Raw genomic sequence first — 19,728 nt, forward strand, 5'->3', positions numbered from 1 at the left:
CAGATCACAGTGCAGCCATGACGGACCAGAGACGGACCAAGTGGGAGTCCTTGACAAGTATACATATTTATAGTTGCTAACTAGCAACGGAATCTTTTTTAATCAAGCTTTATATGAATTACAACATGATTTATCAGTTGATGAATTATCAGTTTTCATATTAAGGATGTTTCCAGGCAGAGATGTCCCTATCCAGCTAAACAAGAAATTTAAATTGCATCTAACTAACTAGTCTAAAGTGGAGAAAATGCTCAGACAACAGACAAATTTATCACAGGGCCGTTGTGTCATTGAGTATATGATGTGAGGCTGGTACGCTGAATAGTGTGGCTAAAGATAGCAGCTAACACCACAAGCTTTTGCTCTTGAAGTATGCTGCGTTCCCTCTTCATTTATTTTTTGTCAAACAGATAAAGTCCTGTTTTGTCTCTGTAATTCTTTGAACACACACTACTGGATGGTAATAAACTGACAATATTATCCTGTCTCCTTGGCTACAGGTAATTTTTATCAGCTGTCTATCCTTTAGGAAGAACACTATCAAATCTTTATACAATCTACACATATTTATGATTTTTTCATCGTTCCAGTTTTGAACCAGTCTACCCAAGAAGTCCTCTGAGAGGTATGAATGACAACTGGAGCAACAGGGAGGTTTTAAATTTGAGACATACAGACAAACATACAGACAGCTCTCCAATTACAGTAGTAAGATAAAGACTCCCACCCCTCCAACACACACTCACTGCACTAAGGAGCTCCATTAGTGACAGGATGATACACCCGAAGTGAGTGAAGGAGAGGTATCATAGGTCTTTCCTTCCTGCAGCTGTTAGGCTCCACAACAGAAACTGCTCCAAATAATCTGTGCAATAAACCATGTTTAATCTGTACACATGTCTATATATAATTATGTATGTATAAATGTGTGTATAGGTGTACATATAAATGTCTCCCTTATCCAATCTGTAATATATTCAACATGTACATAACAGCTGTAAAAAGAATTTATATTTTTTTTGATTTGTAAGTTACATTTCTATATTTCATATTTTGTATTTATTCATTGTACTAACTGAATGCTCTTTTTGCTCTTGTGTGATTTGTTTATTCCACTCTTGCTGCTGTAAATTTGGAATTTCCCCTTGATGGACTAATAAAGGAATATCTTATCTTATCTTATCTTAACTTATCTCATCTTATCTTATCTTAAGATGCAGGTACTTTTGTACTTGGATACCTTTAAATATTTTACTCTAATTGGAGTCTCTGTAGGGGCAATATTGAGAGGGTTATCTGTTCTCAGCACATTTGTGTTTCTTAAGTCAAGAGCTTATTGTACTGTTTTTCAGGGTCAACATATTGAAGTCATCCACCTAAAGCTTACTGTTACACTCCTCAAAACCTCAACCTGCAGGAAATACTTATCTTAAATACTTATCTTACTGAACAGAGTTTCACCATTCAAAGCATATATGAAGAGTCAGTTTTTAAAAAAAAAAAATTTTAATATGAATGTGAAAAGATTCCTAAATTAATTTTAAAAAAGTATATTATCAGAAATTACAAGTTCATGCCTCAGTTCTTGTTGCAGTCTGGCCCATGATCACCCAAATAACAGTATGAAATGTCTTTGTAGGGTACTAAATGTCAAGTCAGGCCATCTGCAGCTACACTATATGGACAAAAGTATTTGGCCACACCTGTTTATGATTGGATTTGGGTGTTTCAATCAGACCTGTTGCCACAGGTGTATAAAATCAAGCGCCTAGTCATGCAGTCTCCAATTGCAAACATTTGTGATACAAAATGGGTTGTTCTGAAGAGATAAGTGACTTCAAGCATGGTAATGTGATGAATGCCACCTTTGCAATAACACCCTGCTGGATGTTCCACAGTCAACTGTAAGCTTTGTTATTAGAAAGTGGAAGCATTTAGGAGCAGCAGCCACAAGGTGAAAGACCACATTAAATCACAGAACGGGGTCAACGACTGCCAACACAAATATTGCGTAAAAGTCACCAATGCTCTGCTGATTCTAAAGCTGAAGAGTTCTGAACTTCCTCTGGCATTAACACAAACACTGTGTGGCTATAGCTTCATGGAGCAGAGAAAATGTGTTCTGTGACAAATCATGTTTCTCTGTTTGGAAGGATGCCGGGAGAACATTACCTACCTGACTGCGTTGTGCCAGCTGTGAATTTTGGTGGAGGAGAGATAATGGTATGGGGCTGTTTTTAGGGCTTGGGAAAGGACCCTTATCTCCAGTGAAGGGTTTTCTTAATACATCAGCATACAAAGACATTTTGGACAATGCGATGCTTCCAACTTTGTGGCAACAGTTTGGAGAAGCCTCTTTTCTATTCCAACATGACTGTGCCCCAGTGCACAAAGCAAGGACTATAAAAACATGGTCTGATGAGTTCAATGTGGAAGAACTTGACTGGCCAATAAAGAGCCTTGACCTCAACCCCATCAAGCACCTTTGAGATGAACTGTAACAGAGATTATGAGCCAGGCCTTCTTGTCCAACATCAGTGCTAGACCTCATAAATGCTCTACAGAATGAATAGGCACAAATTCCCACAAATACACTCCAAAATCTTTTGGAAAGCCTTCCAGAAAGAGGCTGTGATAGCTGCAAAAGGGTGTCAACTCCATATTAAAGCAAATTATTTTGTCCGTACAGCGTAACTTTACATGCTGGGTGGCAAGAATAGACTAGTTTGCCTTTAGTAAGTTTTAAAAGAAGACAAAAAAGAACAACCACCTGGTAGTTATACACATTTGCAAATTATTGCTGGACCGTTAAAGTATAGCGCTGGGTCAAGAAGAAGGGATGCTGTGATTTCTGTTGTAGTATGATTTATAGAAATCTTGTAAGGGATAAACATGAGACCCACTAACTTTGACATCTTACCCTGAAAATTGAAGGCCTAGTCCACATGCAGACAAAAACGATACATTTCTGTGTCATTTTGAAAAAGTTTTCCTTAAAGACGGGATCGTTTCAGGAAATGTGCGTGTAAACACGGTACCACTGAAAACAACTGAAAACACTGTAGTATGTATGCCAAGCCTATAAGTGGCGCTGTAACCCTGCCACAGAAATGCACCAAAAGACAGAAGAAGATTACAGAAAACTGCCACAAACTTTCTCCTAGTTTCCCTTCTGGTTGTTCTCCGCGGTGGATCTAAGAACATCTGGTGCATCCTGTTCTTGGTGGTGGTAAGGAGCATCAGATTTTGCTGTAAAATCCATAATAAGATCAGTAGCTTCTAAAGCATGAACACGACTCTGTAATCCCCCCTTGTTGTTTTGATTTGATTCATGCATGTGCCATAAGTGGGCTACGCTATGTATGATGTAATCGTTTCAAGGAAGATGCGGTTATTTGTCCACACGGAGACGAAACGGTAATCGTTTACAGATTTGTTCCCTCTGGGACCCGGTCTCAAAAAGTAGCGTTTACGGCCTCCTAAAGCACCATTTCCATGTGGATGAAATGCTGATAAGACAAAAAACTTTTGCATTTACTCCTGAATTTGTTTCTGTTTAGACGGGCCTATTTAGTTCATCACTGGGTCAGGGTGGAATTTTGTGTTAAGTTTGTAGAAAATCACTCTTTCTCCATATTCCTGAGCTGTTGAGTTCACAGGAATAAATTGGACTCACAAGGCAAAAGCATAATTTCTGTGGCATTAGATATCAGCAATGTGGAGGAAATGGATGAATTGATTTTAACACATTTTAGTCAGGGTCTGCAAACAAACTTTTTTAGTTAATTAAAACGAATTTATTCAACATAATAAAAATATCCTTTAAAATGAGAAGCTGATATTTTTGAAACAGAAAGCTTCAGCTCAACCACAGTTAACAAACTCAGATGATTGTTCAGCTGCTCTCTTTACTTCGGAGAAAGTCGTGATCCAGGTTTGGCTGCAAGTATAAAATCATCACTGACTCTGCTTCTATTCAGAAATGGCTGCTTCGTGATTAGAAAATAATTTGTTCTGTAAATGATCATTGTCAAGTTTTTTAATTGCAATGCTTTGGCTGATCTCATCACTGACAGAGAAGGATTTTTACTGCAGCACAGCTGGCAGCTTTACAAAATGATAGTTCTATACATAGACTGACTCACAGGTTATGTTATTTTCTATTAGAAGTCATTTAACCCATTTTTATTTAAATATATGACAACTATTCTTGCTTAAGTGGTGTGAAAAACATGTATCCTGATATCTGTTCATGTCTATCAACTCCATATTTGCAGTGTGGAGTTTTGATATGAACGTGGTCTTGTCTTAAGTAGCAAATATTTCTTGGTTAAGTTTAAAGCCATTTTCAGAATTTTAGACCCTTCAGTGAAAGGGTAAAAATCTCTGTGCTACTTGTATGAATCCCCTCTGTCAGTATGCCAACAGGGCACTGTGCCAAACCAAGGCAGGGTCATCCAGAGTTAAACCAGGCTCAACTTTTGATGCAGAGAGCTTTGTGTCATCGAATCCCTTCAGGAATGTGCACTAACGTGGATTTGAGTGGCCAAATCATAAAAATATAAGCACTCATTCCTGGTATCATTTTATGATATGACATTAACACAACATGTCTGATGCTGATTAAGATATTTTTGTGCAAGTAAATCAACAGGGCTGTTTTTGTCTTGCAAGTTATTTGAAATGTACTTCCATCTGCTGGCCTGTTTCATTATCTCCAATTTCCACATACAACGGCTGTGCAGGGCCCATGAAGTGCACTGCAGAGCAAATTGCTCCCTCTCTAGTCAGTCTGAGCAGTTCCACTGCCCTTGCTCCAGCCTGGCTCCTGCGCATCCCACTCTGGCTTCATTGGCAGGTCTTTGTTCAGTGCCAGCAGCTGCTAAACCGTGTCAGCAAAGAGCAGAACAAAAAATGTCAAAGTATCTGTTCAACTTCAAAATACAACACAATGCGCCGATTGATGAGGTTGTTAACTTTTGAGTTGGGAAACCACTGAATTTTAGCAAACATAAATCTTTTTACTTCATATTGTACTTACCCATGGCAGAAGCAATAAAATCATGGAAGCATGTCAAAATGAATGACATGAACCCCAAAATACTTATAGAATATGTAAATAGAATACTTACAATCCTGTAGTTCTTGAAAGGTGCTGTAAAATACACTCATCTACCACGTTATTAGGTACACCTTGTTAGTACCTGTTTGGACCCCCTTTTGCCTTCAGAACTTCCTTGATTCTTCGTGGCATAGTTTCACCAAGGTGTTGGAAGCATTCCTCAGAGACTTTGGTCTATATTGACATGATAGCATCACACAGTTGCTGCAGGTTTGTCGGCTGCACATCCATGATGTAAGTCTCCCATTCCACCACATCCCAAAGGTACTCTACTGGATTGAGATCTGGTGACTGTGGAGGCCACTGGAGTACAGTGAACTCACTGTCATGTTCAAGAAACCAGTTTGAGATGATTTAAGCTTTGTCACATGGTGCATTATCCTGCTGGAAGCAGCCATCAGAAGATGGGTACAATGTGGTAACAAATGGATGGACATGGTCAGAAAAAATACTCAGGTAGGCTATGGCATTTACACAATGCTAACTTGGTACTAAGAGGTCCAAAGCGTGCCAAGACAATATCCACCACACCATTACACCGCCACCACCAGCCTGAACTGTTGATACGAGGCAGGATGGATCCATGCGTTCATGTTTTTTACACCAAATTCTGACCCTACTCACAGCTGAAATTGAGACTCATCAGACCAGGCAACATTTTTCCAATCTTTTGTTGTCCAATTTTGGTGAGCGAATTGTATCCTTAGTTTTCTGTTCTTAGCTGACAGGAGTGGTAGCTGGTGTGATATTCAGCACATTTGCTTCAAGGTCTGACATGTTGTGTGTTCAGAGCTGGTATCCCGGATACCTTGGTTGTAATAAGTAGTTATTTGAATTACTGTCGCCTTTCTATCATCTCAAACCAGTTTGCCCATTGTTCTCTGACCTCTGGCATCAGCAAGGCATTTTCTCTGCTGCTCACTGGATATTTTCCCCTTTTCGAACCATTCTCTGTAAGCCCTAGAGATGGTTGTGCATGAAAATCCCGGTAGATCAGCAGTTTTGGAAATACTCAGACCAGCCTGTTTGGCACCAATAACCATGCCATGTGCTGAAGTTGCTTAAATCCCATTTCTTCCCCATTCTGATCCTCGGTATGAACTTCAGCAGGTCGTCTTGACCATGTCTACATGCCTAGAGATGAAGCCATGCGATTGGCCACTTAGCTATTTGTGTTGACAAGCAATTTAACGGGTGAACCTATTAAAGTAGTCGGTGTAATTTGCCCATTTTCTATGATTGATTTTTGCTAAATGAGGAAGAGGCTCACAGCGGTCTTTGATCAGGGCCTCCAAATTCCCAACAACCGCCCCTGCTACTCTCAGAACATCTCAGATTATAGGTGGCTGTTTACCGTTCACAAAAAATATTAGCACATTCACGCTCATTCAGAAAGCACAACACTGCCCTGTCAGTGTGAATAAATAGCTGAGAACAACAAACCCAGAGAGTCTTACTTCACCCTTTTTTATGAAGTCATTACTCCATCATTCATCATTTTCACAGTATATTTGCCAAATTTAAAAGTGTTGCATACCAAGCCATTCAAGTTTTTCCTGTTTTTTTTTTTTTTGGACTTATAGTATGGTACATGGGCAGACATGCACCTGGTGATAAATCAGTTTACCCTCTGTGCTTCTGAGACCAGATTGTAGTCCAGTCTGTTGTTCTGTAATCATACCTTGATTTCACTGTGCTTTCAAACATACAGACTCCTGAAAGGGCATGTGCCAGTGCACATGCACACATCCTCTTTATCCTCCTTGACTGTGACTTTGGATTTATAACCCCATGTTTTTGTTTTTATAATAAAAGGTAGGCCTTAGGGCTCTTTAAAAAACGCTGACAGTGCAGGTGTAGCCTCGTGCACTCTGTTTTAAACAGTAGGAGGTTTTCATCTAAAATAAAATCCTGTTTTTATCCGGGGCTTTGTTGCCATAAATGTATACTTAGCTCTTGATTATACAGCGGCTAACTACAGATCCCATGAGTGATTGCAGAGGGGAGGTTTAATCGCTTTCGGCTCCTCCTTTAAACTCCTAATTACAGCTGGTGTGAATATTGTTTAGACAGGATTGAGTTTCATCCAGCTGTAATGAAACATGCAGCAGGGAGGAGTGGATAAAGCGGACCGATACTTCCCCTCGTCTCTTCCAGCTCAGCGAGGAGGTTTCCACCGCAGGGACAGCAGGTCTCTGAGGCCAAGAGGCCCCAGCAGGCGTGTGGCTCGCCACCGTCCTCCGGCTCGGGGGACAGCTGTGTCGCACAGCGCTGTTTGGCCCTGTGCCCTAGAGCAGCAGTTGCCATAAACAAACAGTGCTGAAAGCTACTGGCCCGGTCCCCAGCTCTATTCAAGATGGCTGACCTCTGCCCAGCTCAGTCCATTAAGTTAGAAGAGATTTTAACGGCACTTTGGAGGCTTGATTTGGTAAAGACATGTAGCCTGTCCCGTCCAATACAAGTGGAATAAAAACAGAGAAAAGACAAAGTGGCTGCTGGGTAATTTGTTTTTCCTTTATTTGTTCTGTAACTGGTTTCCATTCAGCCTTTAATTTGGAAAGTAACATTTAGTCCAGTGATGAAGTGGTAAAGTTGGACAGAATTTGGCTACACAAGCTCTTACCTACTCAGGATGAAAGTTTGAAGAGAATGAACATGGAGAAAAGAGTATAGAAGTAAACATGTTTGTCTCAACAATCCTTAAGGTCCAGTTTCAAGATTTTTCTGGTACCGCCAATCAAATGTCATGATCTTCTCAAGCGATGTGCAAATTCACAATGAAACTGAGCCAGCTTAAAAGTCATGAATAACTTCATATTCACGGTAACAGTTTTCTTCATCAAAAATTAAATAATTTATGTTTTTTTTAGTTTATTGCTGCAGCAAGTTACTATTTCTTGTGAAAAATCAACATAAAAGGGTAATTTCAACATTTACTGTCAAATTCTACCCAAATTAATGCCAAATAATGGGGCAAATAACTTGGTTTTATTAATATAATTACTATTAATCTATACAATAAAGGTTCTCCAGATATTTGCTCAGCTGTAATTGATAAATAATGATGGTTGTATCATTTCAAATGCACTGATCTTTTTTCCTACATCATAGGAGCGTAAATGAGCCTTATAGGCTGGGTCAGACCACACTAGACTACTGTCTAGGCTTTGGCTCAATTGCATTGTTGCAGCCCATTATCAAATATTGGGCAGAATTGAGAACCTATGAATGCATTGTTGATTATGTAGTGTGACACAATCAATGATTGTGATTCCATAAGACTGGCAATGTCTGAATTTTTCTTGCATCTATCTAGTTCTACACCCTGACCTGAAGTCAAAGACGTGTATGAATGATAGCCAGTCCATACTGTCCATGGATGCAGGACGAGTCCACTGTCACTTCTTTTCTTACTCACAGAGCCCAAGACTGCTATCATCACACAGAACAATTCTTCTGCAGTTATGATTGACACACCTTGACCCACCTCCTGACAACCTATGAACTTGCACACAGTTGCTTAGACAGCAGTTAAAGTCATAACAATAACCAGTTTAAATCCCATTCGTAGTGTTGCCAGACTGTTTGCCGGGACAGAACAAGATTTTCTTTTGCATAGACATGGTGCCACCAGAAAAGACAAATAATATCACGAGGTCTGATTGGGCCTTCAGTAGTATTACTTTTACTTGTAGTATCTGTTTTACCAATACACCCACAAATTCTCTATTGGGCTTTGACTTGGCCACTCCAGAACATTCACCTTGTTGTCCTTAAACCATTTCTGTGTAGCTTTAGCTGTATGCTTTGGGCCATTGTCTTTCCCCCAAGCTTCCCAAGTTCTTTTGCAGACTGAATAAGATTGTTCTTTTCCTGTTTTCTGCTGCGTTAATATTTACCCTCTACTTTTACAAGCCTTGCAAGGTGGGCTGCTGAGAAGCATCCCCACGGCATGATGCTGCCACCACCATGCTTCACAGTGGGGATGGTGTGTTTGTGGTGATGGGCAGTGTTTGGTGTCTTGTCTGATGGCCAAAAAGCTCAATTTTGGTCTCATCAGACCAAAGAACTTGAACAGCCTGATCTAGGCAGATTTACACATGTACCATATTCCTATCATTTCTTGACAATGGACATGGGGATGTTCAGTGCCTTGGAAATTTTTTGTATCCATCTTTTGACTTTTACTTTTTAGTTACCTTTTCTCTTAGTTGTTTGGAGTGTTCTTTTGTCATTACGGTGTAATGGTAACCAGGAATACTGATCAATTTGTTTTACTTTGACTTTTTTTTTTTTACTTTACTGTCCTTTACTTTTTCTTGTCAAAAAAGCCAGATTATATGGACCATGATTGATTTATAAAATCCGTAAAAGGGTAAAACATCAAAGTAGGTGAATACCTTTTATAGGCACTAGACCTCTGATGTGGATGAAGGACACTGCACAATTCTTCTTTGTACCTTCACAGTCATGAATAAAAACATGATTGGCTGTTGAAATAATAATCCCTCATGTCAGACCCTTCCAGCAGCATGTTGTGGTAATAAAAAGCTCTGCAGAGTTTAACTTGAGCTACGTTAATCCTGTAGGAGCTGTTGATATAGTTCATCCTCTCTGTGCTTTTGGAGGGATTATACTGTCATATAGACAGATTATTATTGTTCTCAAAACTTTTCCTTTGAAATGTTAAGCAATATTTTACATGCAAAGGTTAAACTGATAAACGTGTATTTGTTTTAGACATCATATAATCTGTTATTTGATTTTTACACACAACACTGTACCTTTAAATAAATAATGAGGCAATAACCAGTAGAGGGGAATGGTTTTAATCCTATTTTCGCATGGTGTAGTTACATGACTTGCAGTATATTAGTGTTTAACTGAAAAGAAAGGCAATAAAGGATGGATGTGAAATCAATTGAAGCAGGTGCAGAATTTTTCATAGCATGCAAGGCTCTGTGATTCTGAAAGAGCTTCTCATTACTTCCAACAAATACACAATTGTTCCAAGTGTTGACTCCAACACAATATCCCCATCAGTCACACCTCCCAACACTGACTGCTTTTATGACCGTGAAAATGGTGAGAACCATTCTGCCCGGCCAGCGCCGTCACGTGAGGAGATCTTGGCACCGAGCCGGGCGCTGTGTTTTCCACCAGCAGGAACACAGCTTCAAATAATTGTTTGTTTTGGAAAGAGACTTTCACATGCTGCCAAAAGACTTCCAGTTTCTCCCGCAACTAATTGAGAACACTTTAGCCGTCCAATATGTCTGGCGGAGTCCAAAATCCCAGCAGACCCTCTGTGTTCATGTTTATTGTAACAGTTACGTTTATAAAAGCTGCTATTTTCCATGCTAGGCTAAAACAGTGGTAATACAGACATAAATACACGTGCCTGTTGATCTGTTATATACATTGATAAAAGTCATTGTAGCTGTAAGTACTGTAAATTTATGTTTACATTGAAGCATAAATGTGTCATTTTTAGTCTTTATGCATAAGTGCTGCTTACAGTCTATAAGTTTTCAAAATCACAGTCAAAGTCTGTCCACCTGCACAGGATGTACTTCCACTGCCGATCTCTGAAACAAAGAAGAGAAAAACCTGTCAGCTCAACAGTCGTAAACTTCCATACTTTATCGTTTAAGCAATAAATTCTCTTCCCACAGGACAGGAACATGTTCTTCCAACTTAACCAACAGAGGATTTCAATGTCTGGATGGATTATCAGTCTAAATTGATGCTTCATGGGATACAAAGTAGAAAAGAAATTAAACTGATGTGAGCAAACCTCAGCACTCCACTGAAGGTGGTTTGGGCACCTCTGACAAAGTAGCCATAGCTTGGGACCACCATCTCTGCCTCCTCTCTGTGGTATTCAGGGATGTCGTTGGTTTTCCTGTTGAGAGCAGTGAGAGTTGTTGAAGTGGTTTGGCTAGTTATGTGTAAAATGATCAACTTTCCTTTCTTCTTTTTTTTTCTTTGGGCTTTGACTTAACTGCTCCAGAGCATTCACCTTGTTGTCTTTAAATCATTTCTGTATAGATTACTCTGTATGCTTAAGGCCATTGTCTTTCTGAATATAAATCTTCTTCCAAGCTGTAGTTCTCTTGCAGACTGAATAAGATTGTCCTTTAGGATTTTTCTATATTTTGCCATTTTACCCTCTACCTCTACAAGCCTTCCAGGGCCGGCTGCTGAGATGCATCCCCACAGCAGGATGCTGCCACCACCATTCTTTACAGTGGGGATGGTGTGTTTGTGGCAATGTGCAGTGTTTGGTGACCACCCGTTTTGGTCTCATCAGACCAAAGAACTTTCTTCCACTTGACCACGGAGTGTCCCACATGCCTTTTGGTGAACGCTAACTAATTTATGGTGTAATGGTAGCCAGGAATACTGATTAACCAGTGACTAGACCTTCTGGACACAGGTGTCTTTATACTACAGTCACTTGGGACACATTCACTGCACTCAGGTGATCCCCATTTCCCCCAGTTGTGAGACTACTAGCACCAATTGGCTGGACCTCTTTTGAATCAATAATGATGAAAGGGTAGAACATCCAAAGAGGAGAATAATTACAGGTACTATATTTACCTTTATTAGCTAACTCTCAGAGCAGTGGACTGGCTATATCCTGTTGATGCCAAAGTACTCTTTAAAATGTCACCAGTCTTTAAGAGCTTACATGCAGGAGTAAGGACAGCGGCGTTTGTAGTAGCAGCAGTAAAACTGCCATTCCCGGTCCAGGGTGGATTCAAAATACTTGCTTTGTACTCCTGCTACCAGCCCGTTTCGAGTGCATGTTGAAGTCCTGCAAAGACATTGAAGTCATCAGTTATACCAACATGTTCACTGATTTATAACAGCAAAATAATTTAAAACAGAACTTATGGACACATGAAACTCTCCTTGTACCTTTAAGTCTCCTCTGTGCTTTTAGACATTAGATTAGAGATTTTCAACAAGGTAAATCATTGAAAACCTAGACCAGAAAAATGCATATATTGTTTACATAAACACCAGTTTGTTGACAGTGCACTTTGTTTATGGCCCTCAGACTTCACTGTCACCGCAACAGATCCCAGAATACCAGGTCTAAGCGACAGAAGCAGCACAATGTGTAGACGTTTGTCATGGCAACAGTCAGCCATTTAGCCAATGGGGGTTGTTTCCCTGCAGGGTAATGTCCTCAGCGGTGTAATTCAAGCAGACAGCTACGCTAAAGAGGCAGGCGTGGCAGTGATGGAGCAGTCACTGAGTTTGTGTAGGAGCTGGGAGCTGGAGAGTTTAACACCAAATAGATCTGGAGGAAACAAACATCTCAAAATGTCAAACTGAAGCAGAGAAAGCTGAGTCAGAATTATTTCAGTTGTTTGATTCCAGATGAAAAACCTCCCTCCAAGAACGATTGATCCAAGTCCTCTAATTAGATCAACCTTCAAGTGGACTTGATGTTTAGTCGAACATGTTTATGGGATTGTGTAGCATTGATTTATGTGACTGCACGTAAGAAAGGTCAGAAAGATAACAAGGACATTCCTTTTCTCTTTAGTTTCTGTGGCGAGAAGAAAAAGGCACATAGCTTAACCTGCTGTGGATAAATGTGACACGGTCTTTTTTGATCAGTTAGCTTTAATCCCTCTGTACTAACGTCCACTCTGACTCATAGACTAGCTATTTAGATACTAAAGGTCAAAAGTCATTAAGGCCAATAGGCCTCATATTCATCCACTATTTGTGAACGTGACACTTCCAGAACACTTAAAAGGACTTTGCCTCAATCGTTGCACCACTCTGCCTTATGGCTTAGCTATTAAGATATTAAAAGTCAAAGCCCAAGGTCACTGGGCCTCATGTTTGTCCCTTGTAGGTAAACAGAGTATCTCAAGAACACTTCAAAGGACATTTCTTCAAACTTTGTACAAATGTCCACTCTGACTCTGACTTATGAAATGATTAAAATTTGGAGATCAGAGTTCAGAGGTCAAGGGCCATTGGGCCTCATTTTTATTCTTTGATTGTAAACCCAATATCTCAATAACACTTCAAAGGACATTTCTTCAAACTCTGCACACATGTCCACTTTGACTCAGGGATAAAATGATGCAATTTCAATAGTTGAAATTAAAAGGACAAGATCAGAGGGCCTTAAGCTCGTACCTTGTAAAACTGATATCTTAAGACAACTTTGAGGGGCTTTTCAATATTTGTATGATGTCTACTTTGACTCACAGATAGTATGATTAGATTTTGAAGGTTGAAGTCCAAAGGTCAATGCCATTTGGCCTCTTATTCATCTCTTTCTTGCACAACTCAGATCGTAAGCGAACTTGAGTTAACTTTACCAAAGTTTAAAATGTCCACTCTGACTCACGTATGAAATTATTACATTTAAAAATTCAGGTGTCAAGGCCATTAGGCCTCATGTTTGTTCTTGTTTGAGAACAGGATAATGCAAAGTCACTGTGAGGGGCTTTCTTCAAGCATGAATGTCCATTCTGACTCAAGGTTAGGGTGATGGGATCTTTGAAGGTGCAGGTTAAACAGATAAGGTCATCTGGCCTCATGTCTATCCCTTGCTTTTAAAACTGATGTCTCAGGAACACTTCACTGGAATTTCCCTCAAACTTTGACAGATGTTCACTCCGACCCAGGGATGAACTGGTTTGACTTTGATGATCGGACTTCAAAGGCCAAAGTCACTGGGCCTAATGTTTGTGCCTTGCTTTTAAGACTGATATCTCAAGAACGCTTTGAAGGATTTTCTTCAAACTTCGCACAAATCTCCACACTGACCTAAGAAGGAAAGGGTTTGATTTTCAAAGGTGAAAGTTCAAAGGTCAAGGGCATCAAACCCCATGTTCACCCTTCTTTTGTGACAGGATATCTGTAGAAAAATTTGTGCAAGTTTCTTCACACTTTGCCCTAATGTCCACTCTGAATCAGCGAACACCTCATTTGATTTTTGAGGTCATAGGTCAAGGCTATTTGACCTTATATTCATCCCTTGCTTATAAATGCGAGAGATTAGAGAATCACATTGAAGAGTTCTCCAAACTTGTCTGTTCTAATTGGCCCTGCCCCCACCTGGACAGCAAAAGGGTCATGTTACTCACTGGATGATAAAACTTAATAAACACTCCTGTCCACAACTTCAATACAGTAATCTGTGTATTGCACATTTTCTACACAGAAAGTTTTGAAAGCTTGTAATGACAGTTTTTAGTTGCCTGCAAATCATTTTTTGAAGCATTTTTACAGCAGCATAAAAGCACTGAATGGGCTGATGCTTACGCTCAAAGACGTCAGTGTTGTGGTTTAAACTGTGACCCCATTTAACAGGGACTTTCAACCAAATGAGATGTTGAAAAGAGTTTTCACAGATGCTTTTCAATTACTGTAATTGAGTCTGTTTTATTTGCCTCCCTAATACACTCAGGTGTAATTACTGACTATGATGCATAGCAGCGGTATGTCCTTCGTACATTTTAATAAGTGATGCCAAAGCAGTGGTTCTCAACCTTTTTTCCTCACCCCCCCCCCCCCCCCCCCACTCGCATCGAAGAAAGATAAGCCCCCCTCGGAACCACTCAGAAGAAGTACACATCATTTGAAATTGTTTTCATTGACAAAATCCTAACATGACAGACCTATATAGGCTTGTTCCTGACCAAAGATCTATGTCCAAACTATTTATTATTAGGTGCATTAGGACCACTCTCGGAAAAAATCGACTAATTTCCAGAAAAATAAAATCAGGTTTAAAAAATTAATTAATTTAAAAATAAAATAATTTTTATGACTTTAAAAGCAGTAAATGTCCCTAAACTCCAGATAAGAATTTTTAAGATTATAAAGCCAAAAGTTAAAATCTGACTACTTTTTTAAGTTTGGTTTCTTGTACATTTTTGACTTTACACTGTTGTAAAATTAGGATTTAAAAAACTTTAAAACTTAAAAAAAAAATTGAGTTCCTAAAATCAATTTAAGACTTTTTAAACTATGAAATTTTGAATTTTCTTGTAAATTCCTGACTTTTGAGACATTGAAATTTTGTAAATATAAGACTTTATTATCTTAAAAATTTGGATTTTTTTCCAAACATATTTGTGACCTTTTTGATTTGAAATCTACAGATTCTCCTTATTTTTTAATCTTTTAGGTTGGCCCCTGTACTCTATTGTACATTAAGTTTGTAATCATGATTTTTTTTTTAAATAAACATCTAATTTTGACCATGTCAGAGCAAACAGGGTCACGGGCCCCCCCTGTAATCTTAGGCGCCCCTCCTAGGGGTCCACGGACCCCAGGTTGGGAACCACCGTGCTAAAGGTCCGTACCGTGCAGTGGCATATAAATCTTAGGGGGTGGTTCTAGCTTTGACTTATTTTTTGGAGAAGTTCAGGAAAAAATCTGCCCTAAAATACAGGCTGTGAAATCTCTGAAGAGCCATTGACACATGTTGTTGGATGAATCTTGTTAAATTTCTTTGGAAGTTGTAATTTCTCTAGAAACTGTCCACTGAAGACAAGAATGACTGCTCTGGAGGGAAGCTGTGATTCATAGAGACCCAGGAGGACATGCTTATTTCCTCTGAATGAAAAAAAAACATTGAAAAGAATTCAATCTTTTATGAAAGTGGAAAAAAATTCACATGTGGACAATGTGAGTCATGTTTTTGTTTCATATTGTCTTGTAGCTGAGCTGCACCAGTTATCCATGTTTGCGTCTGAAAGTTTGCAGAGCCCGTCTTACCTTCCTGGTATCATCATGGCCAGTTTTACCACGAGGCGAAGGTGAGCAATTAACAGAGGCCTTGTGCACCAAGGGGGCCTTCAAGCACAGGCAACTGTATGCATCAAATGTGAGTTATACTTAAAAAATTCACTCATCAAGATGTGTAATTTACAATCTTCATAAGGTGCCTAGAATGCATAAAATCCTATCAAAATATGGTATGATTGTCAAAAAAATCCCTGGCAAGGATGCGTTAATATATCAAATCAATAAAATAGTTAATTAACATTTGGTAAAATGGCATCAAAACAAAAAAAATGAACTGGTATTAAATCTGAAGTCAAATTTGTTGTTTATTTCTGTGTATCACCTTTTGTCCAGAAACACGGTTAACGTCATTTCTATGTGACTTTCAGTCATGTTTCTACTCACAGAAAAGGTGATGGAAGAGAACTTACATTTGGGTGTATGTAGTGTCTTTGGTAGATGTAAATATTTTTCTTCTCTAGGTATGAATGCGTAAGACAAAATATAAAAAGCTCTTTGTATGTTTTTCTTTGCTTGGGGCCTCAAAATGACCAAATCCACTCCAGGATATCTGCTATCAAGTCTGAAAGTATAGAGATTTACCATAATTGAAACTTTAAAGTGACAGCTTAATCTTAAGTCATGTTAAAGGCTGCCACATCTGAAGTACCTCCATTCAAAAACAGTAAACCATAATTTTCATCATGTTGTCCAATTCAGTTTGTTCCACAACAGAACCTTCATTTTAGGGTTTCACTTTACCATAGTCATTTTATGGCCTTTTGTATCCGCCGTCTCGCTAAAATGTGTGTGTGGCCAACAAGTGCAAAGGCTTGACAATGACAGAAGCGTAGAAATCCTATAGGACATTGGGGAAAATTCTAAATTTTAAAAGTCCAAAACAAATCAAATGACTGAAGCCGGCTGTAAATGAAACAGAAGTTCTTTAAAAAGCCAAAACATCAATAAAATCTATATTGCAAATACATGTTAAAATGGAAAACTGCAAATGGACTTGAGCTGGCATTCATACGCATCCATGCACGTTCACAAAGCACTGACTCAGCAGTGGAAGCAGGAATGAAGGACACATCGACATGTGACTGCAGGAGCTGGGAATTGAACCCCTGACTTTCCAGTTGAGAAATGACCAACTCTATCTCCTGACTCACAGATGCCACATAAGTCATATAAAGGCAAAAATATATCAAAAAATATCAAAAATCATTTGACATTGGAGGAAAACCTCCTATCTCCAAAATCACTACATTTCAGGGAATGAAAACCACTGTATTTTTAAAATAAATCAACACTGAGTGGGCACAGTCACACTTTTTATTGCTTTACAATTTGTTAAACCCCACTGACAAGATGTAAAGGGTGACCAATAGCACAGTGTTATGAAAAAAAAAGAAAACCGGAGATACAAGGTTTTGGCCCATTCAACTGACTCTACAGAAACTCCACCACTGAAGACATTTCACTCAGGATGGAGTTAAAATTACACATTGTGAGTGTAATAAAGGATGTTTGTTGTTGGGTTGGCAAATATGGAAGAAATCCGGTTCAAGGCCAGGAGAGACGATTTACTGTCCTGATGTTTTAAGTCACGTCGTGGTTTTGTCAGGAACAACATAAGATAATACACATGTAACCAACATGAATTCATATGAAAACACAACACTACATCCTGAATATTTACAAGCAAACTACAACAGTGAACAGAAAACATTTAAAACAGCTTACTGTCCTCAAAAATGCACGATGTGTAAACTAAATTTCCAGCCTGCTCCTGTGGGCTCTGTCGCTGCGCCGCTGCTGCTGATGCTTAACTAGCTCAGTGCGTACGAAAGTTTCTTAGACTGAGCCCTAACGCAGGGCGTACCAGAGTTTCTGTGTGGTGCTGTGTAGCCAACACAGGAGAAAGAAGTACAAGAGTGTTGTACTCAAGTAAAAGTACACCTACTCTGGATTAAACTCACTTAAGTAGAAGTAAATAAATATAAATACTGATTTCAAAATGTACTCAAAAAAGTACAAGTTCCCAAAAACTACTCAAGTAAAGTAATTTGAGTAAATGTAGTTACTTTCCACTCCTGGTGGTGGATCCTGACTCTCTTCACTGATTGAAGGCATGTTGCTTAATTTTGTGAAGTGTTATTTTGATATTTCTGAGTTTGCCGCAACTGAACAGCTAGAGTTCAATGTGTGAAGATATTCCACATTTTAATCCCGTACACATGCTAACCAACTATGATGCTAGCAGGCTAATGTGGGCTTGGACGTACTGGCTAGCTTGATTGAATTAGCTCTGCATAAGTGCCACGTGTGAAAACTTCTCTTTATGATACACCAGCTAATTTGGCACCACCGGTATCAGTTTAATGAGTCTGTTTCCATCTGCTACACATTCATATTACGACAAGATTACATTTTAAGATGCAGACAGCTGTAGCATGACCACAAACATTCTTTGGTTGCAGCTGCATCTTTATAAGCACTCTCAAAGTGGACTGGACCTTTTCCATGTACACAGTCTAACACCTGCCAACAGCGCAGGTGGTTTTGTTGACATCACTTTTTTCTTATGGATCATGTTTGGCCTTTTGTTGTCCCTAGTAGAGAGCTTTGTCAAGTTATGTTGGCCAAATTTTGTCCTCAAGTGGAGGGACATCGACTATGCTCTAAGACATGTTTAAGCTCTGATCTTATTGAAACAATTGGACAAATGGACCAAAGATGTGCCTTCTACGTGGCTTTCTCATCTGCAGTACATATCCTTCTTAATGCTAATCTTGGCAAAGATGGGCCAGATTAACAAACCCATCTGCAGCAGATCTGCAGAGAAAAAGAGAAGTTGCAGAGGTCACTGCAACATTTACTGAACACGTGTAATGTGACTCTGATATTCCTGAATGATTCACTCGTCTCATTTCTCTGCATTTCAGAGTCATGGAGTCATAAAGCAAATTGCATCATTTATTCATATCATTACTGGTCAAATCCCTGTTGACTGAGGCAGAGTGAATAATGATGTTTGCAGGAAGATTATAAACAGGGGAATAAACAAACAGTTCATCCAAGGAATCTATGTGCTTCAGCAAACCAAGAAAACAGCTGAAATTAAACTTGTTGGTATCAAACTTCAAATCAGTGCAGGTAAAGTGAAATTTAAAGTGTCTAGAAGTCAAACTCCTGCAGATTCATGCATCAAAAGTTAAAGAAAGTCAATAAACACTCAAGTGAAGACCCACCACTCCATCCCGGCCCGGTTGATGTCATCCCACCAGCAGTCACTCGGCTCCCCCAGACCCTCTGGCGTAGGCTGACACTCAAAAGACCACAGGCGGTCCATGCCATTCTCCACGCTGTAGTAGCTCCTGGTGGCCACGAGCACCTCTCCATGCGGACACTGGAAGTTGAAGCTCTGCCGGTACCCGTTCACCCAGCCCATGTCGTGGTGGTCATGAGACTGAGCCGCCACGATGGACAGCAGAGAGGCCAGCAGCACCAGAGCAGGAGTCATGTTGAAGAAATGAGTCCGTCTGCTGTGTCTCCTCACAGCTGCCTCAACTTAAACTCCCCCAAGCCTTTTGTTGTCCAGATGTTTTGTTTCCAGGAGTGATGTGTAATTTGGTGCTTATGGGATAAATCCAAAGTAGCCCTCAGTTTGACATTTTTAAGGTGGACTGTGAGACAGAGCATGATTAAGTTTCCACAAAGATAAGGGGTGTCCTTAAAAGACAGCACGTTGAGATTACATGTAATTCAAACATTTATGTGACTTTATTTGACTCTGGAGACTGAGGCCATGTGAGAACTGACTCACT

At 39.5% G+C, this 19,728-nt stretch overlaps 1 protein-coding gene across 1 annotated transcript; it reads right to left on the reverse strand.

Moving 5' to 3' along the window:
- Positions 1-9,935: 9,935 nt before the first annotated feature.
- Positions 9,936-19,496, reverse strand: dpt (dermatopontin). Its single transcript, XM_041790794.1, has 4 exons — positions 19,153-19,496; positions 11,820-11,945; positions 10,920-11,027; positions 9,936-10,710 (listed from the first exon to the last, which is right to left on the reverse strand). The coding sequence occupies exons 1-4, from the start codon at positions 19,422-19,424 to the stop codon at positions 10,644-10,646; spliced, it is 573 nt and encodes a 190-aa protein (XP_041646728.1). The 5' UTR covers positions 19,425-19,496; the 3' UTR covers positions 9,936-10,643.
- Positions 19,497-19,728: the final 232 nt, after the last annotated feature.

Source organism: Cheilinus undulatus, linkage group 7 (genome assembly GCF_018320785.1).
Source record: "Cheilinus undulatus linkage group 7, ASM1832078v1, whole genome shotgun sequence".
NCBI classification, from domain to species: domain Eukaryota; kingdom Metazoa; phylum Chordata; class Actinopteri; order Labriformes; family Labridae; genus Cheilinus; species Cheilinus undulatus.